Source organism: Muntiacus reevesi, chromosome 16, assembly GCF_963930625.1.
Source record: "Muntiacus reevesi chromosome 16, mMunRee1.1, whole genome shotgun sequence".
Lineage (NCBI taxonomy): Eukaryota > Metazoa > Chordata > Mammalia > Artiodactyla > Cervidae > Muntiacus > Muntiacus reevesi.
The window spans coordinates 35,500,788-35,527,275 of record NC_089264.1 but is presented as its reverse complement, the minus strand read 5'-3'; the positions used below and the strand labels follow the sequence as shown (position 1 = coordinate 35,527,275).

General features: G+C 43.8%; 1 protein-coding gene across 2 annotated transcripts in view; it reads left to right on the top strand.

The window, feature by feature from the left end:
- The window catches only part of FAM184B (family with sequence similarity 184 member B), a 117,723-nt gene that overhangs the window by 41,699 nt on the left and 49,536 nt on the right, over positions 1-26,488 (top strand). For both annotated transcript variants that reach the window (XM_065907096.1, XM_065907095.1), the window contains exons 2-5: positions 15,982-16,737; positions 17,689-17,824; positions 19,091-19,230; positions 19,804-20,010. In XM_065907096.1, coding sequence (XP_065763168.1) covers positions 15,982-16,737; positions 17,689-17,824; positions 19,091-19,230; positions 19,804-20,010 — 1,239 coding nt within the window. The remainder of the gene's footprint in view (positions 1-15,981; positions 16,738-17,688; positions 17,825-19,090; positions 19,231-19,803; positions 20,011-26,488) is intronic.

Below are 26,488 nucleotides of genomic sequence, written 5' to 3'. Positions count from 1 at the left end.
GTCTGCTTGTAGTGTCAACTGCAGGGTGAGCGTGGTGTTTGCTGCACCCGTGGTTTTGCATGTTCAGCATCCTGTCAGGAGCCAGAGCACCTGAAGTGAGATAAATGAGAGGTTGAGTAGAGGGTGGTTTCTTTTACTTGTCATCCTTACATGTGTTTTTTGGATTATTAAAAAATGCCAATGACAAGGATCTAAGGAAGAAGCTTTCAACATTACCGTCCATGTGAAAATCTTTTCTTCTTAATCAAATATGATATTGGATATAGAAAAGCCACGTGGTTAGCTGGTTCATATAGTTTGGGGATTTTAAAATATATTTTAAAATTTTCCTTTTCACTTCAGTTCAGTCACTCAGTCATATCTGACTCTTTGCAACCCCATGGACTGCCGCACACCAGGCTTCCTTGTACATCACCATCTCAGAGCTTACTCAATCTCATGTCCATTGAGTCGGTGATGCCATCCAACCATCTCATCCTCTGTTGTCCCCTTCTCCTCCTGCCTTCAATCTTTCCCAGCATCAGGGTCTTTTCCAGTGAGTCAGTTCTTCGCATCAGGTGGCCAAAGTATTGGAGCTTCAGCTTCAGCATCAGTCCTTCCAATGAACATTCAGGACTGATTTCCTGGGATTGACTTATTTGATCTCTTTGTTGTCCAAGGAAATGTCAAGAGTCTTCTCCAACACCACAGTTCAATGGCATCAGTTCTTTGGCACTCCTTTTCTTTGATCACTTTAATTAACCAAATAAAACAAACTCTGTAGGAAATTAGGAAATGAACTGTGAACTTTCAGATATTCAAGCTGGTTTTAGAAAAGGCGGAGGAACCAGAGATCAAATTGCCAACATCCATTGGATCATTGAAAAAGCAAGAGAGTTACAGAAAAACATCTATTTCTGCTTGATTGACTATGCCAAAGCCTTTGACTGTGTGGATCACAATAAACTGTGGAAAATTCTGAAAGAGATGGGAATACCAGACCACCTGACCGCCTCTTGAGAAACCTGTATGCAGGTCAGGAAGCAACAGTTAGAACTGGACATGGAACAACAGACTGGTTCCAAATAGGAAAAGGAATATGTGAAGGCTGTATATTATCACCCTGATTATTTAACTTATATGCAGAGTACCTCATGAGAAATGCTGGACTGGAGGAAGTACAAGCTGGAATTGGTGGGAGAAATATCAATAACCTCAGATATGCAGATGACACCACCCTTATGGCAGAAAGTGAAGAACTAAAGAGCCTCTTGATGAAAGTGAAAGAGGAGAGTGAAAAAGTTGGCTTAAAGCTCAACATTCAGAAAACTAAGATCATGGCATCTGGTCCCATCACTTCATGGCAAATAGATGGGGAGACAGTGGAAACAGTGTCAAACTTTATTTTTTGGGGCTCCAAAATCACTGCAGATGGTGATTATAGCCATGAATTAAAAGATGCTTACTCCTTGGAAGGAAAGTTAAGACCAACCTAGACAGCATATTAAAAAGCAGAGATATACTTTGCCAATAAAGGTCCATCTCATCAAGGCTATGGTTTTTCCAGTGGTCATATATGGATGTGAGAGTTGGATGGTGAAGAAAGCTGAGCGCCAAAGAACTGATGCTTTTGAACTGTGGTGTTGGAGAAGACTCTTGAGAGTCCCTTGGACTGCAAGGAGATCCAACGAGTCCATCCTAAAGGAGATCAGTCCTGGGTGTTCATTGGAAGGACTGATGTTGAAGCTGAAACTCCAATACTTTGGCCGCCTGATGCAAAGAGTTGACTCATTTGAAAAGACCCTGGTGCTGGGAAAGATTGAGGGCAGGAGGAGAAGGGGACGACAGAGGATGAGATGGTTGGATGGCATCACCGACTCAATGGACATGAGTTTGGGTAGACTGCAGGTGTTGGTGATGGACAGGGAGGCCTGGCATGCTGTGGTTCATAGGGTCACAAAGAGTTGGAGATGACTGAGCAAATGAACTGAACTGAGGAAATGAAAATAAGCAAAATTTTTAATAATTAAAATCCCCTATAGTTCCACCACCTAAAAATAACTATATTAGAATGCTGAGGTGCCTTCTAGTCATAAATCAGCATTCCCCCCAGCTGTCCAGGACAGCATTCACCTCCCATCCCTACACATCTGGCCCAAACTCTCTCCCCAGAGTTCTTCCTCACTCTGTCACCATCCCCTGTCCTCCTACCCAGCAAAACCTGTGTGCCCTGACTGTGAGATAAAAGGAACTCCAAGCCCTGAGCCCTCCAAGCATTTCTTCTCCTGTACTTTTGACACTGAACTCATAGTGTCAAAACCTAAAGAATTCCTGGCCCAGGGACTTCACTGGTAGCCCAGTGGTTGAGAATCCCCCTCCCAGGGAATATGGGTTCCATCTCTGGTCTGGGAAGATCCCACATGCTGCAGGGCAACTGAGCCCATGCGCTGCAACTACTGAGACCGCCCCCCACAGCAAAGATTCTGAGTGCCACAGCTAAGACTCAGTGCAGCCAGTAATTTATTTATTTATTTATATTTATAAGTAAATTTTTTTAAAGAACCTCCTGGTCCAGCATGTCCCAAAATATATAATGAGGGACATCAATTGGAATTATAATTTTAAAAAAAAACTTGATGACCAACTTCTGGGGTAAAGACAGACTAAACATATACCAGAGCTGCACACACTTCAGGCTTGTTCAACCTTGGAATCCCTTGTTCACATCCATTCCCTTTAGGAAATATCAGTTTAGTTTGTCTATTTCATTTACTAGGAAAAGAAACGGTTTTCTCAGAGAGATTAAAGGACTTGTCTAATGTCACACTGCTTGAAAGGAACAGGACTCGGCCTTGGAACTCAGATCTATTGGCAGAAGGCCCTGTGCTTCCTCCAAGGTCCCACAGAGTCTTTGTTCTACACCATCTTTCCATCCAGATGTTTTGCGTACACTGGTGTGTGTGTACCTGCCTCTTGTTTCCTCTGTGACATTAGGGACCAAGTCCTAATGTTTTGTTCTTTCTTCTCCATTTCTGAAGTTGATGCTCAGTCCATATTGAGTTTCCTTGGAAGAGTCAGAAATATCAGCTGTAGTGGACATCTGATCTTGCTGACACAGCATCCATTCTTTTTGGTAACATATTTCCATTTTCCTTGAGATGCTGACCATGTACCCTACTTCAGTCCTCCATCCATGTGGTTGGGGCAGATAAGCACCATTCTCTTGGATCCCATATGACCTGAAATTAGTCGGTTAGTGTATTCTGTTCCTTTGCCCACAGGAATTAGTGTTAGACCCATGACCCTGCCCAGGTGAATAGAGTCAACTTGAGTCTCTTGTTGGAACTGTTGACAATGAGGACTATCTGGGAGTGTCCTAGGCTGGCAAAATGTAATCTTAATGCTACCTGTGGCTACTTTGCAAAGAACTTGCCAAAGAATAAAGCCAACTCAGAGAAAAGCAAAACTGTGAGATGGAAAAAGATAGCCTCGATGACATTATTTAAGAGTCTGGAGCTATCTGTACCTGAAGCTAGCACTAGCTCTGGGTTTTTCAAGTACCTGAGCCAATAAATTGCCTTTTCCCCAGTCTAGTGGATCTGTTTTTGTATCTAGAAGAGTCCTTACTAGTAAATCAGGACATTTCTAGAATTTGGTTGCTAAAACAAAAGATTTTAAAGGGAATTTCACATGTTTTTACTGGACAAGAAGCGTCAAGCCAAGACATACTGAAGGGGATTATTCCATAACCTCTGGATCTTTCTTTACTTTTTAAAAGCAAAGAAGGAGTGTTCAGGAGTATGTGTTACATAGAATTTCTACCCCCTAGAACTGGCAAACTTTATAAGACTGGCTAAGGGAACTCAGCTAAGAGAAACAAGACTGTCACCATTAGTTAAAACAGAGATGATTATATATTTAATTTTATTACCACAGCCCAACCTGACAAATTCTTAGATACCTCCAGAATATGCTAGTAGGAGCTTGTATAACTACACAGACAGCTACCTGATTTGAACTTAATGAAAAGAACTCTGGATTCATGGTCTGACACATATTAGGTGCTAACTAAATATATATTATTTTTGCTATTTTCTGACTTTATCACTTAGGGGCAGTAAAAATCACAAAATTGCATTTTTATCAGTTAGATGGGAATATTAATTGCTTGCTTTCTTCCAAGACAGCCCTGTTTAATTTCCGTAGCACATAACACATCTGAATGGTGTACCCACTTTATTGTATGGACTTTTTCATTCATTTTTCCCATCAATTATTCATTCACTTACCCTCTGTTGAACTCTAGACCAGGGATCTGGCAAGGTGGTGAGGATACAATGGTGTATAACAGTCCCTGTTAGTTTATTTCAACAATCTTTCACAGAGGACCCACTGTGTGCCTGCTGGTTGCCTGGTCCAGTGTTTGGCATCTGGACACAAAGATGAGAGCAAGTCATGACTCTGTCCCTACAAAGCCAGCAGGCTCCACAGTGGAGAGTCCCCCACAGCACATGTCCTACCCTCAAAACAGTGGGGCAGGAAAAGGATGAGAGCTACTGTGGTAGGTGATGAGGAGACCCTGGGGAGTATTAAGCAGGAATGTAGCTAGTTCTTGGACTGGGAAAGAACACTTTAGTGAGGCAAGGGATGAAAGGGCCCTAAAGTAGAGTAATCGCGTGAAGGTAATTTGGAGGAAATGATTCTAGAAGTTTTTAGGAAGTATGGAAAGCAGGCATGCCTTCAGCTTGACAAAAGGCAAATGCTCTTACTATTGTTGTCACGTGTTTATTTCCAGGAGAGGTTTATTCAAGGCTGAGTTCAAGAGCTCATTTCTGAAAGCAGAGTGGCTGCACCCAGCATGGCCTGTGGCCTGTGGCTACCTGTCTCCCAGATCGAAGCCTCAGGGAGCACTGGGCTCACTTCATTACACCCACAGCAGCAACAAGACTGCCTTAAACTTCCCCCTCTCAGAACCAAGGTCCATAATGGAAAAGACAACACACTGATCACAGCCGAGCTGCTCAGATCAAAATACACCAGCCAGGAGGAGGCAGCGCCACCAAAACTCAGATCCCCAGGAGGGAGGCCTCAGCACTTCCACTTCCTTGTTAGAACATTTCTCCTCCCAGGGCTTGTGTCTAGTTTTAGACACATGTGGATTAACTAATGAGGAACCATTTGATGGAATAGCCCTATCCTCAAAAAAAAAAAAAAAAAAAAAAAGTTTTTTCTGATTATGTTAATAATTGAAGTGCACACTCATAGAAAATTGGGGAATACACAAACCTGAAACTGTCACAACACTGTCAATCGGCTATATCCCAATATAAAATAAAAAGTTTTTTAAAAAGTCACTCAAACTCTTTCTGTCTAAGTCTACCTGTGTGTCTATCCACACACACTGTACTCGTTTCCTTCTAATAAACACTTTACTTGTTTCACTAAAAAAAAGTTTAAAAAAGGGAGAAAAATGGATACCCTTCACTTACCATTCAGAAATAACCCTGGTCATGTTTTTAATACCTTCTTGACGTTCTTCTTTGTTGATGTGTGTGTTTGATTTTGGAACCATGTTGCATCCTCCCTTTTACATCCTTTTAATTTTAATTTAGAGTAATCTAGTCCTGACACTGGGGAGGCTGGCAAGGGCTCTGTTCTCCCGTAAATACTCTCCATAGTACAAATCAGAGACAAAAGATGCTCTGGTCTATGAACTTGGCCAAAGGCGGCCCTTCCATTTCTGGTGTGCAGTTTAAGTGTGCAGCATGCACCATCACCCATAAATTGAGAATAAAACTCCTCATCGTTGTACTCAAAACTGCATGATGGTAGAACACAGAAACTCAGCCATGACTGCAAGGACAATTTGCAAAGCTGATCAACATGTAATAAATGAATCTGTGGGTTTTAGTATGATATTTGGACAAGACTATGTCACTTGAAACATATTGTTTGTCTGAGGATTATGTAGATGGTACAATAAATGGATTGGGAAATGTTTAAAGAGATTATCCCACACACACAGAGAGAGAACAGTAGAGAAAATAAGAATCCCTTTAGATTGCACATTCAATATATTTATCTTTCATTCTGTGGGGTTTATCTTGTAAAGATGCTTTGTGAACTGTAAAGTGCTGTGCAAAATAATATTAGCACTCAGTGTGGTATCATTTGTATGAAACAAATGGATATGTGTGTCCATATGGATGCACACAGAAAATCGGCTTTTAGAGTTTATAAATTGTTATAATAATTCATAAAGTATTATAAATTTACATTTATAATATGTAATCTAAAGCAGACAAACTTGAAGAGCTGCTTTTTTCTGCTATCAAGTTCACATGATTTTGTTTCTTTCTGTGGCTACAGATTTTGATGCTCCTACTTGGATTACCTCTCTGTTAAAATATTTCCTGTGAGAGGTATTAAGATTACTTTGCATTGATTTTTAAATACTTTTTTGTATTGATTTTGTTCACAGAAGAAGTATTGTGACACATATGCACAACTATTGACTAGGTTGACTAACCAAGGGCATTAACCCTAGTCTCTGTGTTCTACGAAACTATAAACAAGTCGTTCAAGCTTCAAAAGATTGTCCCTTTCCAGGTCCCTCATCTTTTTGCTTGTTTGTTTGTTTTAAGCTTTTCTTTTAAAAAAATTTTTATTGGAGTATAGTTGATTCACAGTGTTGTATTAGTTTCAGGAATACAGCAAAGTGAATTGGTTATACATATATCCACTCTTTTTTTATTCTTTTCCTATGCAGGTCCCTCATGTTATGCAGGTGGTGAAACTCTCTGGAAGGCAGATGGGTCTGTATCTGTGAGTGTTGGCCTCTGTCAGTAAGAGCAGGGGCTCTCATTAAGGGAGGGGCTCTCAGTAAGAGCATCCTGGAGAGACTGCCCTTACCTTTCAGCTAAGTCTCAGTCTACATTGGCTTGGGAGACAGTTTAGCTTCCTTTATTCAGAAGCTTATGCCTCACAGCTCAATGCCATGTGCAGCCAGTTGCCTACAGCTCTCTGATCGGTAATGTTGAGATTTTAACCAGTGTTTTGGACTTCATCTAGAAATGCATTCCAAGTCTTCCATTTGTCTGCAGGAGCCCAGCCTTGTTTAGGACCTGTTTTAATCCATTTCCATAAAGGAAGGAGCATCAACCACTTGACCTCTGCTCCTCTCAGGAGTTTCAGCACCCACGTGCAAGACTTCCTTCTTAATATTTAGCTAGTCCTCTTCCTGACTTGGTGTCAGGGAAGCTGGTGCTCCTTTGTCTGCAGGGACATGAGTCAAGAGCAATGACCTTGGCCTATCCATATTCTGGCATCCCAGGATGCTGTGCTTCTGAGGTGGGGTGGCGTGGACACACCCCCAGTCATGCCAGCTGGAGAATCCTTTGACTCTTTCCTCTCTCCCATTCCACACCTAGTGAGTCAATGGACCTGCCACTGTTCCTCATTATCAGCTCTTGATCCACATGCCTTTCCCCTGCTCTAATTCCAGCCTTTACCCCAACTCATTCCCCTGTTCTCCCTGCCCCCAATTACATCTGGACTCCAAACTGAAACCAAGGCAGTGGTCCCCAAACATACGAAATAGGGAATGTCTTAGTCAAGTTTCTCCAGAGGGACAAGACCAATAGGATATATATAGAGAAAGAGACTTCTTATGAGAAATTGTCTCATATGATTGTGGACACTGAAAAGTCCCAAATATACCATCTGCAAGTTGGAGATCCTTGGGCGCTTGTGGTGCAAATCCCAGTCTGAATCTAAAGGCCTGAGAACCAGGAAAACCAATGGTGTAAATCCTAATCTGAGGACAAGAGAAGGCTTGCATTCCATCTCAAGCTGTCAGAGAGTGAATTTTCCCTAACCCAGGCTTTGTTCTATCCAGGCCTCCACTGGATATTGAATAAGTCCCACCCACACTGGGGAGGGCAGTCTGCTTTACTCAGTCGACAGATTCAAATGTTAACCTCATCTAGAAACACAGACACACCCAGAATAATATTTAACCAGATATCTCAGCCCCTCATGGCCCAGTCAGGCTGACACATAAAATTAACCATTACATAGAGTTTTATTCCCTGTAGTTTCAGAGAGGCAGAATCTTGTAAGAAAAGCTTCCTACATGGCACAGAAGCCACAGTTCCTTCAAATATGCACCCATTTGCTTTTAGAGCCCAAGGCCCTGAGCAACCAGATGTTAAAAATGCAGGTCCTGGCTTCTCCCTGCCCGAGACCTGCCACATCTCTGGGCAAGGTATGGGAGTCTGCATGACCACATGCAGACTACATGCTATGTATTCTACGTACCACATGCTGCATGCTATGTAAACAGGATAAAGTCCAAACTCCTTCACATGGATGGTGGCCTCTTGAGTGTCTGACCTCTGCCCACCTGTCTAGCACTGGGTCATGGTGTTCCCTCTTTTCTGCCAGTGTCCCTCACCAGGCTCTGGCCAGGAGGACTCCCATTGAATACTTCCTCCCAGTACCCCCTATTTCATGTCTTTGTGGGGGTCCTGACACTCCCCCCACTTGTATGTTCTTCCTCTTTCTCTTCACTTGGCTGATACTTGCTCATATTTTCAAAGCCAACTCAAGAATCCTCTGCATCTGATACCTCTGTGCTAGGATAAAGAAATATTTCATTCATTCAACAAATAGTTACAAAGGCCTTTCCACATGTCAGGCACTATTCTGGGATCTAGTAGTGGACACAACAGACAAAAGAACATACCTGCACATAAGACATATTCTGCAGAGGAAGACCAATAAGAAAATTTTTAAAAAACATGTAAAATATATGATATGTCAGATAAAGGTGACCTGAAGAAAAATAAAGTAGGATGAGGTATGGGGAGAGCATCGATTTGGGGAGTAATCAAGGCAGGTCTCACTGATGATGTGGCAAATGAGCAGAAACCTGAAAGAGAATGGTTGTCCCAGAATAAGCAACAATATCCACAGAGATGCAGTGAGTGAGTGTGATTGCATGATTGAGGCAGGGCAAGGATGTCCATGTGGTTGCAGTGAAGGGAATGAGAAACAGAAGAGGATGACGTGAGCTCAGAAAGGTCATGAGAAGCCAAAACATGTAACCTTCCTTCTGGCTGTTGTAAGGCTCTGACTTGTCCTGTGTGGTTAATCATCAGAAGGTTTGGGGCAGTGGGGAGACATGATTTGACTGACTTTTAACCGACCTTAGATGGTAAAGTAGAAACAAGGGTTGATGTCTTTGTAATGGTTCAAGTGAGAGATTTTCATGACTCAGATTAAGGGTAGGATGGGATGGTGAGAAATAGCAAGATTCAGGATTAGATGTTGGAATGGATTTGGAACGTTAGGGACATATTTGAGACACAGATAGCTGTAAACTTTTTTTTATTCTAGTAAAATATAAATAACACAGAATTTACCATTTTTAAGTGTAAAGTTCAGTGATGTTAAATACATTCACATTGTTGTGCAGCCATCACCACACCTGTCTTGAGAACTTTTTCATCTTCCCAAATGAAAACTCTGTACTGATTAAACACTAGCTCCCAAGTACCCCCTTCTTGCAGCCCCTGGCAAACAGCATTCTACTTTCTATCTCTGTGAATTTTACCACTCTAGGTACCTCCTATAACTGGAATCATATACCATATTTGTCCATTTGTGACTGGCTTATTTCACTTAGCTTAATGTCTTCAAGGTTCATCCATGTGGTTGCATGTGTCAGAATTTTTTTCTTTTTAAAGCTAATTAATTGACACTTTAACCTCTGAGCCACCAGGGAAGCCCCAATATATCATTGCAGGTATATATCACATTTTGTTTATCCATTTACCTATCAATGGACACTTGGGTTGTTTCTGCCTTTTGGCTAGTGTTAATAATGCTGTGAACGTGGGTGTACAATATCTATTCAAGTTTCTGTTTTCAATTGTTTTGAAATTGAAATTCCAAAATGGAATAGCTGGATCACATGGTAATTCTGTGTTTAATTTTTTTGAGGAACCACCACACCATTTTCCATAGCAGTTGCACCATTTTATGTTCCCACTAGCAATACAGTTGCAAGTTTTCCAGATCCTCTGCACTTATTTTTTTGTTTTTTGATGATGATCATCCTAATGGGCATGAAGTGGTATTTCATTGCAGTTTTGATTTGTATTTTCCAAATAATTAATAATGTTCAGTTTCCTTTCATGTGTTTATTAATAGACTCCAAAGTTTGACCTAAGCAACTGAAAGAAGGGGGTTGCCAGATGAGCAAGATGGGTAATAATGTACAAAGAGCAGGTTTTGAAGGAAAAATTTCCAGAATTAAATTTGAGGTACATATTAGATAATGGGGATATTGATAAGAACGGGACATGAATCTGACATTCAGGTGACAGGTCCAGCCTAGACATATAAATTTGACAGTCACTAACCAAAAGAGTGTACATAAAATCATGAGATGGAATGAGATCTCAAGAAAATGTTTGTAGAGAAAAAGAAAGTCTGAGGCCTAAGCTCTAGGGCCCTTTTATTTGAAGGGTGGGAGATGAGGAAGAACTTGCCAATCAGATGAAGAAGCACCATGCTGAGCATGTAGTAAATGCTGTAAAAATACTTAATGAAAGAATATCACCAGTTTTTTTTTCTAAACAAGCTTATTGTTCTGTTTCTTTTAATTTGGGGATCCAAAAGGATTTGGGTTTCAATCCTAACATCTGCATTTTTAAGTATTATTTTATTTTATTATTTATTTTTAGCATTGTCTTGGCAATAATAATGGGCTTCCCCAGAGGCTCAGGCAGTAAAGAATCTGCCTGCAGTGTAGGAGACCTGGGTTTTATCCCTGGGTTGGGAAGATCCTCTGGAGAGGGGAATGACAATCCACTCCAGTAGTCTTGCCTAGAGAATTTCTAGGACAGAGGCACTTGGCAGGCTACAGTTCACGGGGTTGCAAAGAGTCAGACATGACTGAGCGAGTACACTTCGCAATAATAGTAAAAATAATGACAGAATTTCTTGATGTTTACTTTGTGCTAGGAATTCGGCTAAGGGTATTAGGTTCGGTGTGTCATTTTAATCTCCAAATAAATCTATGAAATAGGCATTTCTCTCCCCTGTGCTAGATGAAGTGACAGAGAATCAGAGAAGTTCAGTAATGCCCTCAAGGTCACAGAGTTAGAGAGAGGTAGAGCTACAGGCCCAGCAGAATCCAAAGCCTCCTTTTAAGCACCATGCTTTATAACTGCTAGAGGTTAAATTAACCCCACCCAATGTGTTTCCTCACCTGTAAAATAAGAAGTATGAGAATGTCCACTTTGTAAAACTGTTAAATTTATTGACAAATAATGTATCTATTAGCTGACCCAGAGAAGGTTATATTCTGGGGGCACTCGATAAGTATTATTTCCTGTTTTCCTTTTCCATTTCACTTCTGACTCCTGCTGCCAGACTCAATGGAAACTCTCCTTAGGATCTGATGCTCAGAATTCATTAATTATAGCTTTGTTAAACCTACAGTGCGTGCGAGCTCAGTTGCTCAGTTATGTCAGACTCTTTGTGATCCCATGAACTGTAACCCACCAGGCTCCTCTGTCCATGGAATTTTCAACCTTTAAGACTTTGACAGGTCCGCTGCAGACATTGTCTCTGAAATCAAACCATTAGCAGTGGATTTCTAAAACCCTTGGGAAGACTTTGCAACTTGCTCAGTGTTGCTCTTGACTGCTGAATTATTCATGTCCCTTGATGGCTTCTGAAGTTGACTTCCTCCTGAGAAGGATTCACAAAAGAGACTTGGGCCAGCCACTTGAAGTTTCAGTTCAGTAAGAAGGTGGTGAGTGAAAGAAAGCGAGCAGGTGGCAGAGAAAGTGTTGTCAAGTGGCCTGTGAGGCACCAGGAGCAGAAGGGGGGGTATATTCAAAATCTACTCAACACTTTCAGATGCTGACAGTGTTTGTGTGGGATGGGGTGGAAGGGTGGACCAGATTATGTTTCCAAAAACAAGAGATGTTTCTTTTTGAGGACATAGTGTGAAAAAAAAGAAGAGGAAAAAAAAAACACTTATTAAAGTACTTATTAAAGTACCTATTTTGTGCCAACACATATTTAGATGTAATACTACTTGATCCTCAAAAAAAAAAAAAAAAAACTGGGTCTGAGTTGTCTCTGTCTTACAGGTAAGAAACTGAGGCATCAAGAAGTGAAATAACATAAGCAATTTTAAAAAGAGTTGAGAAATATGTCTACCAAATAGAATTAGTTTGTGAACAACAGAAAATCCAGAGCAATCTGTGTGGAATCACCGCAGGGCTGGCACGGCTTTCCACTGTGTTAGAGACCCTGGCTCCTCTTATTGTCTTGCCAACCTTAGCCTGTGGTATCCCCTTCAGCACCCAAAATGTCCGCTTGATAATAGGAGGTTCACCCCAGAAGAAATAATGACACCTCTGCTTATATTCAACTGGGCAAAGCTTGGTCCCTTAGCTGCTCCGAGTTAGAAGGGAGGCTAAGAAATGTGGCAGTGTGCCCAAAGGAAAGGTAAGGGTTCTGTTTCTAAGGACGAAGGAGAAAAACAGATACAGGATCCACCAGTAATCTCTGCTCCTAGGTAGTTAAATCTAGGTCTCTGTCACTCCAGAGGACCCCTACTCCACCAGTTCTACTCTACTGCCTTCCTTAAGAGAAGTGCCATTGCCACAGAGATCTCCATCAGGCTAAAAGTGTCCAGTGGGCAATCGTAATAGGAACAGCCAGGTCCCACAGGTTCTTTTTGTGAGCCAGGCATTATGCAATGTGCAGTATAGCACTGCCTCATTTAATCCTTCAGTAACCTCATTAAGGGGTTTCCCAGGTGGTGCAGTGGTAATGAACGCGCCTGCCAATGCAGGAGATGCAGGAGACACGGGTTTGATCCATGGGTCGGGAAGATCCCCTAGAGCAGAACATAGCAACCCACTCCAGTATTCTTGCCTGGGAAAGTCCATGAACAGAGGAGCTTGGCGGGCTATATACAGTCCATGGGTCACAAAAAGTCGAACATGACTGGGTGGCTGAGCGGATGACCGACTGACTGAAACTCATAAAGCAGGAACTTCATTCTCCCCATTGTACAAATGAGGAAACGGAAGCCAGCGAGATTATATAGCATACCCAAGCTCACACAGCGGGCAGACAGCTTCTGGATCCACACGTTATATGGCATCCACACAATGGCAAATAGGATCTACACTCAGGCAGCGTAGACTCCACAGCCTCATCTTTTACTTGTTGTGCTTGTCTGTTTCATGTGTGTTGCCATTCAGGGCGTCTGCTTCTGCAAGTCTCTCTTTGGATTCCTATCCCTCAGTGTAGTCACAATGCCAAATTTCATGGAATAACCTTTTCAAGGATGCTTTGTTCTTCACATGAGAAAATCCCATTTATGTTAAGATTTGACCTGGCACAGCTTGACTCCATTGAAGAGAAAAATCAGTCTTTTTTTTTTAATCAGTTGGGGTGTTAGGTGTGCAGAAAAGTTAACATAGCACATCTGAGACTGCTCCTTAGCTGGCCTGTTTGCAAAGTTGCTCTTGGCTGCCATCTGGGAACTTGGATTTCCAGAGGGTTTCCACCACCGACACCGATAAGGATATCTCAGCAGGCCTTAACTTCTGCAAACAATATAACTTATGTGAGCACTTAACTTTCCTTCTGGGAGTCTGGAATTTTGGTAATGCCCAGGAGATGTTGTCTCTCTGACTGTGCTGTGCTTGGTCGCTCAGCTGTGTCCAGCTCTGTGACCCCATGGATTGTAGCCCGCCAGTCTCCTCTGTCCATGGAGATTCTTCAGGCAAAATTACTGGAGTGGGTTGCAATGCCCTCTTCCAGGGGATCTCCCTAACCCAGGGATCAAACCCATGTCTCCTGCATTGCAGGCAGATTCTTCACCATCTGAGCCACCAGGGAAGCCCAAGAATACTGGAGTGGGTAGCCTATCCCTTCTCCAGTGGATCTTCCCCACCCAGGAATCAAACTGCGGTCTCCTGCATTGAAGGTGGATTCTTTACCGGTTGAGCTACCAGAGAAGCCTGTCTACCTGACTCGCCCTGAATAAAAACTTTGCTAAGTCTTCAGTAAGCTTCTTGGCAGGAGGTATTTCACATGTGTTGTCACAACTCCTTGCCAGGGAAATCCTGTGTGACTCCATTTGGGAGGGATTCTTACAAGCTTTCATCTTGTTTTTCTCCAGACTTCCCGCCACCCCCACCACTGCCAGGCTTGTTTTCTACTTGCTGATTTTGCTTTGTATCCTTTCTGTATAATTAATCATAGCCATAAGTATGATTATATGCTGAGTCCTATGAGTTCTCCCACAGTGATCATAGCTGTTGTAACAAATAAATGTCAAGACTTTAGAGGCTCAACACAGTAGTTTATTTCTTGTTAGTGCAGAAATCAAGACCAGCGCTCCTGGTGAGTTGGTGGCCTTCTGCTCAGTCACCGAGGACCCAGGCACTTTCCATCTTGCACTCCACATTAAGTTGGCAGATAGAAAAAGAGACTATGGAAAGGACATGCCTTCTGCTTAACCCTCCTCTTAACCATAACCCCAACATTGGACCTGAGATGACATCCATCCACCTCAGGCCACATTCCACTTGTAATCACTAGTCATGTGGTCCCATATAGATGCACGGGGACTAGGAAATGGATCTTGGTTTGGTGGCTGTCTCTCTGTATCAACTCTGTAGAAAGCAAGCATGAATCTTTGATGACCAGCAACAGTACCATAACAGATACTTATTATGAACCTACCCCGTGCTCAACTTCATACCAGATGCTCTGAGACAACATGAAGAAGTCAATTGTTCATGCCTATACAGAGCTTGACATGTTAACCGGAACTGGTCAACCCCAAGGATGAGGAGGCAAGGTTCCCCTTTTCTGGAAAGTCTTCGACTACACCATTCCTCTGTGCTTCCCTAGTAACTAACTGGTGCTGATCACTTTCATAGCACTTAGTGCACTAAAACCAACCATAATCTTATCTGACTCTCCCACTGAATTATATTTTTGAGATCACAACTTCAGTTGCCTTATTCATCAACACGTATTTCTAGTACTCAGCACAGAACGTGGCACATCTGGGATATTGGGTAAATGCGTAAATGAATGAAAGCTTAAGTAGAATAGTGAGATGCAGTGCAGTACCATACTGTGAGCACGAGTTAGTCAAATCTTATCCCTTGTGACCTTGCAAAAGTTGCTTAATTTCTCTGAACCTCAGTAGTTCATTCTTAGAATGGGGACAAAGATACAAACTTTTCAGGGTTGTCATGAGGATTCTCTGAGATCCTAAATGTGTATTCAGCACCTAGCCCTGTCTCTGTCTTGTTTCTGAAGTTACAGAGAACAGTTTTTCACCAGGGAGTATGATGTTAGCTGTGGGTTTTTCACAGATGCCCTTTATTGGGTTGAGGGTGTTCCCTTCTCTTTCTTGTTTGGTCAGTGTTTTTGTCAAGAGGAGGTATTGGATTTTGTCAAATGGTTTTCTTCTGTCTGTTGAGACAATCTTATGGGTTTTACCCTTTATGCTATTCATGTGATATCTCACATTAACTGATTTTCAGATGTCAAATCAATTTTGCACTTCTGGGATAAATCCCACTTGGTCATGGTATATAATCCTTTTTATACATTGCTGAATTCTGTTTTCTAGTGTTTTGTTGTATTTTGTTTTGGTTTGGTTTTCAGGGGTGCTTTCTGTGTCCCAAAGTGTTTCAGACCCTTTGCTTGATTCCCATGGCACTCCCCAGAGGCACCTAGGGAACTCCTTATTGGTTTATCCTGGGGGCAATTTCTAATAAATCACTTCCAGTCAAATCCTGTTCTCAGGTGCAGCTCGTGGGGATCAGCCTGAGTCACTGCCAGGCTGGGCAGGGTCAAGGCCCTCTCTGGTCACTGCGGCCCTTCACACACACCCACACCCACACCCCTCGGGCTAACCCAGCTCTGTGACTTTTCCCGCAGGTGATCTACGCCCTGAACACCCGCCAGGACGAGACTGAGGCGGGCATGGAGGCGCTGCGCGAGGCCCACCAGGAGGAGCTGCAGCAGGCGGTGGCGGAGACCGAGGCCAGGCTCCTGCAGGCGCAGGGCCGCGCGGGCGAGGAGGAGGCCCTGCGGCAGCGCATCCAGGCCCTGGAGAGCGCCCTGGAGCTGCAGAAGCGGCTGACACAGGAGGCGCTGGCCCAGTCGGCCTCCTGCAGGCTGGAGACCCAAGAGAGGGAGCTGAGGGTGGAGGCCGAGCACGCCGAGCGAGTACTCACCCTCTCCAAGGAGATGCTGGAGCTCAAGGCCAGCTATGAGAAGAGGCTCCGGCACCTGAGTGGCCACGAGGCGCCCGGGTGGGGCCGGCTCGACCAGGAGGGTCCCGAGCCCAAGGCCGAGCCGGGCTGCGGCCCCGAGATGCGGGAGGTCCTGCTGGAAGTGGAGCGGCTGCGAGCGGAGAACCAGCAGCTGAGCAAGGAGTATGCACGGAAGGCCGAGGAGCTGCAGGCCGCGTACGAGCGGGAGAACGAGGCGGTCCGGCAGGCCATGCAGCAGTCTGTGAGCGAGGCCCTGTGGCAGTGGCAGGAGAAGGAGACCGACCTCCGGAAGAACTTCCAGGCCCAGGAGGCAGCCCTCCAGGCCCAGGTCCGGAAGCTGGAAGGGGATCTGGAGCACAGAGGCCGCAAGATTAGTGACCTGAAAAAGTACGCCCAAAAGCTGAAGGACCGCATTCAGGTAAAGCAGGGGCTCTTCCTACCTCCCAAGTGTGAGTAATGAACGGTAGTATGAACACCTAGCACGCGTCAGGCACTGTGACTTCTGCCAAAGTGAGCATTGTTACCTTCATTGAGTTCGACCACATTCATTAAGGAAATATTTATTGAACACCTACTATGTGCCAGGCCAGGGCTGTGTTCAGGAGACACATGGTAAGCTGGAGTTTGTCCCTGTCCTTTGAGAGCTGAGAGTTACAATTTACAGATAAGAAGATAAAACTGAAATTGAGAAGCTTGAGGGGCTACCTGGGTACACAGCTGAAAAGTGTTTGAACTCAGTTCAGCCTAGTTCTAAAGCACCTGCTCACTCCCTAACAACTTGCCTGTCCTAACGTCCTTGAGGCTTTATGTTTGTGGAAAACTAGACCAGTGACAAGTTAGTTATGTGAGGCCCACAGTCTCACAGAGCCCCGTCTCTAAAAGTAACACCAGCTAGTATCTTTAATACTTCCTAAGCATTGTTTTCTGTCCCAGTTTATCTCATTTAATCCTCATTACAGAAAGGTTGAGGTTTCCCAGGTGGCACTAGAAGTAAAGAACCCACCTGCAAATGTAGCAGATATGAGAGACAGGAGTTCAATCCCTGGGTCCAGAAGATCCCCTGGAGGAGAGCATGGCAACCCGCCCCAGTATTCTTGCCTAGAGAATCCCAAAGACAGAAGAGTCTGGCGGGCTAGGGTCACAAAGAGTCGGACATGGCTGAAGCAACTTAGCACAACACAGAAGGATTAAATAATTTGCCGAAGGCCACACAGCCAATCAGAGGATGAATCAGGATTTGATGAACACTGAGCGGTTGAATTCCAGAGATTAATGGCACATGCTGTGCGTTTACCCGCTTTTCAGAGCTGATGTACGTAGGCTGTGTCTGCACAGAACTAGAGAAGTGATACCCTGTCTCTCTGATTAGGACCTGGATGTGCAGCTCAAGGAGGCTCGACAGGAGAATTCAGAGTTGAAGAGCACGGCAAAAAAACTTGGGGAGAAGCTGGCCATTGCCAAAGATAAGCTGATGTTGCAGGAGTGTCATGTGACACAGAAAACCGGTGAGATGCCCCAGTTGATTTCCTTACAGAGCAAAGGTTGGCCACCAGGTTGGCTTGGTGCTGCTTGCAGCTTTGAGACTGTTAAGGGAGCAGAATGGAGGGCAGGGCTCTTTGATCTGACCTGCCTGGTGGTGAGTCCCATCATGCAAGACACAAGCAAGCCAATATCCAGAGCTGCCACAGGTCAGGCATGATGCAGAAGGATCTCTGGCTCCCAGATAGTTCTCCATCCAGTCTACCATAGTGCCTGAACTCAGTTTTGGCTTTTCCCTAGACTTAGACAGCACTTTATACTCTAACGTCTTTCACACAGTGATGTTATTGGATGTTCCCAATAATTCTGTGAGTTAGGTATTGTCAGTATCCCATGTCACAGATGAAGAAAAGAACCAGAGAAAAGTTATGTGGCTAGCTTAAGGCCATCCAGCTGGCTGGTGATAGAGTAAGATACATAGGTTATCTGACTCCAAAGTGCTTTCTTTGAGATAAGGTTAGATGACATCACTGACTCAATGGACCTGAACTTGAGCAAACTCAGGGAGATAGTGGAGGACAGGGAAACCTGGTGTGCTGCAGTCCGTGGAGTCACAAAGAGTTGAACATGGCTTAGTGACTGAACAGCAAAAAAGTGCTTTCCACTGAGCTCCCTCATCAGAAAGTTCTTGAATATGTATAGTGTGATCAGCTTGACACTGGGATGTATAACAAGGGCACAAAACATAGGCTCTGCCTCCAGGGAGAGTATGGGATTGTTACTTTACAGCCCACAGCATGCTTTCATATCATGAGTGCATCCCAGGCAGCAGAGGAACAAGGTGTCTGGGAGAGAAGAAATCACTTTGGGCTGAAAAGTGTGAGTTGGAACCAGAGGGTATGGTGGTCTCAGAAGTAAGGCATGAGTACCTTGGGGAATATGGGAAGAAACCAAGCAATCTAGTTGTATTTAATTTTTGTCTTATACTTGAAATATCTTTAAATTTAAATCCTTTGAATGTACATATGTCCTTTGAATGTACATATGACCTCAATTTTTTAACCTATGTAAAAGATGACTAGTTTAAGAAGGGAGAGCAGGGCAACTATGTGAACTCAAGATGCTACTTGGGCAAAGATGACAGTCACCATCTTGATCATACTTGAGGCCAGAAGGCCATGGAGCAGGGATTACATAGGGGAGTTGAATAGCAGAATGGTAACCTGCAGAGGCCTCAGGCACAAGGCCCAGGCCAAGGGCATTCCCAATGATGTTGGAACTTGTGCTTACAGATGACATGAAGACAGACAGAGTTTCAGAGAATGAAGTCCTAGGGAAAGAGAATGATTTGGAAACCTGCAGTATCCATCCTCAGCAGGACCAGAACTTTGCCAAGGAGTGTCCCTGCACAAAAGGAAGCACAGATACACAGGTAGTGTATGACCCAGCCCTGGGGATGGAGCAGTCACGGGGAGCTCTGCTGGAACAAGCTTCAGAGGAAGGCCAGCCCCGAACCATGATAGGTCTACTTGGAAGCAACAGGTTCCATAGTTTCAGGGGTGAATGTGTAGGTGTGAAGTTCCAGCCAATGTCCTGCCAACTGCATGTCATTTGAAACTAGGAGACTGAGAATGTAGCGGCATTCTTCCAACTCCTTATCACCAGCTCCTGGGAAACTGGAAACTTGCTTAAGATTCCTACTATATGTTCCCAGTCAAAACAAAGCATTTTTTTGTTTTTTTGTTTTTTTAGAAAGCACTATAGTGTGGGCTGGAATACCTGATCCTATGACAATAGATGCATTACTCCAAAAAGTCCTTTTCCGATGGTGGATAAAGTGAAGTTTCTTACAAATATCAAACATGTCATCTTATAACTTTTACTGTACCTTGTGATACATGCTTTAAAATCAGTAATCAACATTGTAGAAGTTGCACAAAAGAGATATGGTGATTTCCTGTTCTCTCCACCCTGGCAGTTTTACAAGCCCTTTTTCTTTTCATAGACCAAGAAAGAAGCATGCATTGAGACAGAATTTATGAAGCAAAAATATGAAGAAGACCTTCGCAAGATCAAACATCAGACAGAAGAGGAGAAGAAACATCTCAAAGACCAGCTAATGAAGCGCCTAGAAGACTTGGTGAAGAAGCACACAGTGGAAATCAAGTCAGTTCGCTCATCAATGGAAGCTGAAAGGAAGAGACTGCAGAAGGTTAGACTCCATTCCAGAGATACCGTTCCTTTTGTTCTTCCTTGCCTCTACCTCGTTCCTTTCCTGTTTGTTTCTTTTTTCCTTCTTCAAACATTTATTGAGCTCCTGTTGTGTACAGATCTCAGCTAGTTCTCTGACCAAAGGAAGTTCAGTATCTTCTGGAGGAGACAGGGCATCCCAAGACCATGAGACAGTAGGGCCTAGAGTCATTAGCATGGGGTGGAATTGTGTCATATGAGTGTTTAACTTAGGGAAATTCAAATCCTCTATTCTGCAAAAGCAGAGAGAAATAAAATGAAGTGAACACGTGGACCTGGCAGACTGCCTGGATTCAAATCCCAGCTCTGCCACCCTCCAGCTGTGGACAGTTGGGTCCCTCGTAGAAAATCTCGGTGGGCCCCATGTTCCTCATTTATAAAACAGATGTTGATAATAGCACCTAACAGAGTAGCTGCAAGGAGTACATGAAGGAATCCATGTGAAAAAACAAAGCAGATCATAGTGCCTGGGGTGTAATAGACACTAGGTGAATGCAGGTAATTGATTAATCAGTGGGTCGGCAGTGGGAGAGAAGTTTCTCAGCCTCTGAGTACTGCTCCAAATTCGCACAAAAGGGGGTGCTTTCTGCTGAGAAGGAAAGCAAAGCCTCATCCCTCGTGTTTGCTGAGGAAAGCAAATACATATGTATTTGAATGTTTTAGGAAAAGAGTGAAGTAAATGAGCATTACTGTAAGCATGGGTGGTGCTTTAATTATTATAAGAAGGCTTCTTTCTAATCTAAGAACTTGCATTATCAGCTCTGAGTTTCCATTGAAAGAGAATCATATATCACTGAGGAATGCAGTGTGTGGTGGTGAAAAGTAGTAGATACTCAATAAATATGTGTTGGATAAATAAATGGTCTCATGAAAGACTAGTATTGGGTCCAAGTCCTGACTCTGATTGGCCTTCTGACCATGAACTGGTCATTTAACCTTTCCAAAAATAAAGATAATTACTTTGGGGGCTTGTTACATGCATTAAATATGGTTTTGTATATAAACTTTTAGCTCAGTGCATAAACATGTACTCAAAGTTTGATAAACAGTGGTTATAATTAGTTACCATGTGCATTAGATGATGTCATGTATGATAATATTATTTAGTGACCACTGTACTTTATAAAGTGACTTCCCTGGTGGCTCAGACAGTAAAGCATCTATCTGCCTACTATATGGGAGACCTGGGTTCGATCCCTGGGTCGGGAAGATCCCCTGGAGAAGGAAACAGCAACCCACTCCAGTACTCTTGCCTGGAAAATCCTATGGATGGAGGAGCCTGGTAGGCTACCATCCACAGGGTCGCAAAGAGTCAGACATGACTGAGCAACTTCACTTTCACACTTTGTAAAGCACTTATTCTTATGAAAACACTTAATCCTCCCAACAGGGATACAAAATGAATGTTTGTATTGCCATTTCAGAGATGAGAAAACTGAGGCTCAATGATGTTATATAACTGCTCACACAGACAGTGAGTGGTGTAGCCTCATTAAAACCCAACAGCCTGACTCCAGAGCCCATGATTTCCCATCCCTGCACAGGGTGGGAAGCAGGCGTATTGAAAGCACTTTCCTCCCGACGAGCAGTAACTGGTTGCACAAACCCAGCCCTCATGTAGCTGAACCCTCTTTCTATCCTGAGCCACAGTCAGTGGGAGGGATGGTGACTCTTCTGGAGCTACAGGTTGCCCTGGTAACCTGTCAGCCAAGCCTGACTCTGAGTGTAGAAATTCCATTTCAGCTCTAATCAGGGGCATGGATCCATTTGGGAAATGAATCATGTAGAAATAAATTGCATTTCCTCCTGTTTTTTTTTTTTTAATTATGATCATTTCTACAAACTGAGGACATAAATTACATAAATTAGGCCATGTAGACTAGAGGAAGGTAAAACCTTGAAGAGGCCCCAAATCAGGTATTCATAGACTAAAAATAGATACCTGTTTTCCCTGTAGAGTTAAGAGGGCACTGTTTCTTTGGGCCCTTGAGTACAAGTGTGTTATGTATCCTGAATGCTACCTTAACCTGAAAAAGGTGCTACAGGAGAAGGGCTGGAGTTGACCCAGAGGGCCTATCTGCCTTCCCTGTCGTGGGATTAGAGGATATGATTACTTAATCTTCAGACAGAGCAGAGTCATGTCCTATAATTAGCATTTGCCCACACATTCTTAGAAGACCGTGGAAAAGTTTATTGAGCTGTGCTAGACACTGCTGCATTCTACACCTCATTTGTGTCACTTATGATTCTGGGTGTCAGGCATCACAAACCCACCCTGGGCGCTTTAGGCGAGAAAGGAATGTAGTAAAGGGCAATGAGAAGCTTTCTGGAAAACCAGGGAACCGGGCTTGGCAGCTACTCAGTAAGTGATGAGGACACGCCTGCCACCACCTCTGAGGCCAGACATGCCATGTACACAGCTGACAACCACCAACAACGGGCCCTGGATGTTGCCTGCAGAACTGCGCTGTCTAATTGGCAGCCCCTTGTGGTTATTTACATTTAAATTAATCAGAACTAAATAATATTTTAAATTCAGTTCCTCAGGTGAGCTAGCCATATTTCAAGTGCTTAATTGCCATATGTGGCTAATGGCTCCTGGAATGGATAGCACAGTGCTGAAGGACTTCTATACATAAGCCTTAGAATATTTCCGTCATCCCGGAAATGTCTGTCAGTCGGAGCTGCTATAGAATGGGTGGCCCTGCTGCCCCTGGGAAATGCAGTTGCCAGATCCTTTTTGTTTCAGTGACTCCAGCTTGTACATATCGATGGCTTCCAATTTGAAATCTGGGGTGAGTGTGTCTGATGGTCACATGCCCTCAGTCCTCTTTGGAAGGGGGTCTGGGAAGGTAAGTCTGACATTTTCTGGTTCTGTGGTGGGAGGATGGCCTGATGTATCGGATGGAGAATTTCTCAAACATTCCGAGAAGGATCAGATGCTGTGCAGCTAAAAGGAATGACAGCTCTCCAGTCCATGATTTATTTCTTACCTCAGCCCTGTAGCCCTGTAGGCTTTCCCCTTTCACAGATGAATCATGCCTGCATAACCTTTGCTCTCTGTCTATGTAGTAAGGCAGAATAAACATTGCCCTGGGCCTTGGAGTGCAGCCTTTAGGTCTTCACCCTGCCAGCATCCCTTTATGGTTTATTTATCATTCATTGAATGCATACTTGGTGTTTTGGATATACGAATCCATGCCTTCAAAGAGCTCACTGTCTAGTAGGAGAAACAAGACATGCACTCAAACATCAGTCAAGTCAGTGTGTAAGAAGTGCTGTGCCTGGGGAAGGAGCCTCATTGTCAAATCTTGAATAAGTTAACCCAAAACATTCTAGGCCTCTGCTTTCTAATTTCAATAATAAATATGAATGTGATTGATTTTCTCAAATTTTTTTCAACTTTTTATTTTTACCAACTCCCAAAATACTCTTTGTTATTTAAAAATAGGTTACTTGATTTCCAAATATTTAGAACCATACCAGATATCTCCCACTACATGAATCAGCCATAGGTATACATATATCTCCTCCCTTTTGAACCTCCCTCCCATCTCCTTCCCCCTCCTACCCCTCTAGGTTGACACAGAGCCCCTGTTTGAGTTTCCTGAGCCATACAGCAAATTCCCATTTACTCTCTATTTTACATATGGTAATGTAAGTTTCCATGTTACTCTTCCATACATCTCACCCTCTCCTCCCCTCTCCCCATGTCCATAGGTCTATTCTCTATTTCTGTTTCTCAATTGCTGCCCCATAAATAAATTTTTCAGTAGCACTTTTCTAGATTCCGTATATATGTATTAGAATACGATATTTATCTTTCTCTTTCTGACTTAGTTCTCTGGTAGTCTAGGGTCTTGGAGTCAGTGCTCCCACTCCAAAGGCTCGGGGTTTGATCTCTGGTTGGGAACAAAGATTCCACAAGTGGTTTGTTATGGCATTAAGTGAGATTAAAACAAATATCCAAAAGCGAGAAACCAAAGACGAACCCCAGACAAATGGCAGTTACAAAATCAGGCAAATAATAATTAAAACAATGGTATACACACACACACACACACACACACACACACACACACACACACACACACACACACACACACACATATATATACACACTGATGAGCAAAGTCAACACAGTCCAACAAAAATAAAGTACAGTAGATTGACCCAGCAAACAAAGGAAATAAAATATTTACCAGTTAAGAGCAAAATTAACTAAAACACAAACTGGAAAACAAAACTAAAGCAAGGTGCCAAGTGGGGAATGAAGCAATGAAAACAAAACTAACAAATATATAGAGAAGAAAGGAAAGAAAGAAAGAATAGATATGCAAAGTTAAATAGAAGTAGATGAAGAAGATTTGTATACATTAAAGATTAACTGCAAGGGGGAAAGAACAGTTGGAGAGGCAAACAAAGGAATAAATGTAGAAAAAATATAATAGGTTTAAAAAATTAAAATTATAAAAAAGAGAAAAGGAAAAAAGGTGGGGGGAACTCCACAGAACTGCAAAAGCCCAAAGTAGAGGCAGAGGTTTATAACAACAATAAATAATGTGATTGAGGGGGAAAAAAGCTCAAAAGCTTAATTAGATTTCATAGTGAAAAAAAAAAAAAAAAAAAAAATTGACACCTAAAACAGAGGGGGGATAAAAGAAAAAAAAGAAGAAAAATTCCAAAAGAATCTATAGAACAAGTCAAAACATAAGAATAATAAATGTTTTCCTTGAGTCACTGCTGTCAGAGTCCTTTCCCTCGCTGGGGTCACAGTCCCCCTCACCTCCCTAGGAGGCCCTCCAGCACTGTGCTGATCTCTGGACCTGCTGTCGGGGGAGCTCCGATGCTCACCTGCTCCTACTCCTGTGTGTTCTTGCCCTCAGTGTCCACAGCTATCAGAACTAGTGCATTTTCTTTTGTGGGAGCTCTCAGTGACCTTTTATATATTCCACAGACACAGAGTCTGCCTGGTTGATCGTGTGGACTTAATCTGAAGCTTGTACAGCCGGTGGGAAGGTTTTGGGTCTTCCTTAGCCACACTGCCCCTGGGTTTCAGTTGTGGTTTTATTTCCACCTCTGCAGGTGGGTCGTGCACTGGGGTTTGCTCCTCAGGCTGCCCCTGAGGACCTGGGTTTGCCCCTGTGAGGCAGGGGTGTGGAGGTGGGCAGCTGCTTGGGTTTCAGGGGCTCTGGCAGCACCAGGTACTCAGGGGAGTTGGTGGCTAGGGCAGCAGGAAGTATAGTGCTCTAGAAGGGTGTGGCAACCAGTATTGGTCAATACACTTCCATATTCTGCCTGGAAAACCCCCCTCGCTGACAGAGAAGCCTGGCAGGCCACAGTCTACAGGGTTGCAGAGAGTCTGGACACAACTGAAGTGACCCCGTGCACACAGACACAAGACTTTTCTTTGCCTGTGCAGCTCTGCCCAGTGAGAGTTGTGCGTGAAGGTGGCACAGTTGCTGGGCTTGCAGGGACACGGACTGCCTCCGCCGCAGGAGTTAGGGCCCTATCAGAAGCTTTTTTTGAGCCTCTTGTTGCTGGCGATCAGAAGGCCTCTCTGGCCAGTCTATCTCCGTAGCTCCGCCCATTCAGGCGCCTAGAGCGATGCCTTGCCTGGGGTCCTTCTCTGTTGTTCCGTGTGTCAGGCACATAGAGGGGCTCCCCTGGCCGGGGTCCTACTGTATAGATCAGTGCAGTGCCTCAGGCACCTGAAGGGGTCCTGCTCTAGTTCAGTGTATCAGCTGTTTGATGGACCAGCCTCTCTATTGTTCAGACACCAGTGCTGGCTTTTGGGGAGAGAGGGGCTGTAGTGATGACTCCACCTCCTACGCGTGACTCAGCAGTATCGCCTTGCTTGCATGGCTGCCCAGCTTTCCTCCACAGGCGTTTTGCACCACAGTCTCCTCCCTCACATCCCCTTGATCTGTCTCTCTGCAGTCAACAGCAGCCCTTGCCTTGAGATTGCTCCTCAATCCCTAAACTCCAGCTCCCAGCTGCTGCACCTTCCGGGGGACCTGCGTCCCTGTCCGGGGTATGTATGGCTGTGGCAAGGACTCTCTGATTCTCACTGCATTTAGGCTGCCACAGATCAGCTGTTTCACTCTCAACCTTAAATGTTTCTCCTCTGACTCAGACAGTTGCCCCAGTGTGGGGATCAGACCCCACTTCAGTTCCCCCACCCACCGAGGGCAGGTCCAGTCCTACTAACACTCCTGTTTTTCCCCCTATTTCCTTCGTCCTACTGAGTTTTGTGTGGTTCTATATATTCTTTTCTGCTGGTCAGGTACTCCTGTCTGCTCTCAGCTGTTGTTCTGCATGCATTTCTGTGTCTGAAGGTGTATTCCTGGTGTATCCATGAAGAGAGATGTATTCCACCTCCACCTACTCCTCCACCATCTTATTCTCCTGACTTCATTTTTGAAGGTTATTTTGCTAGA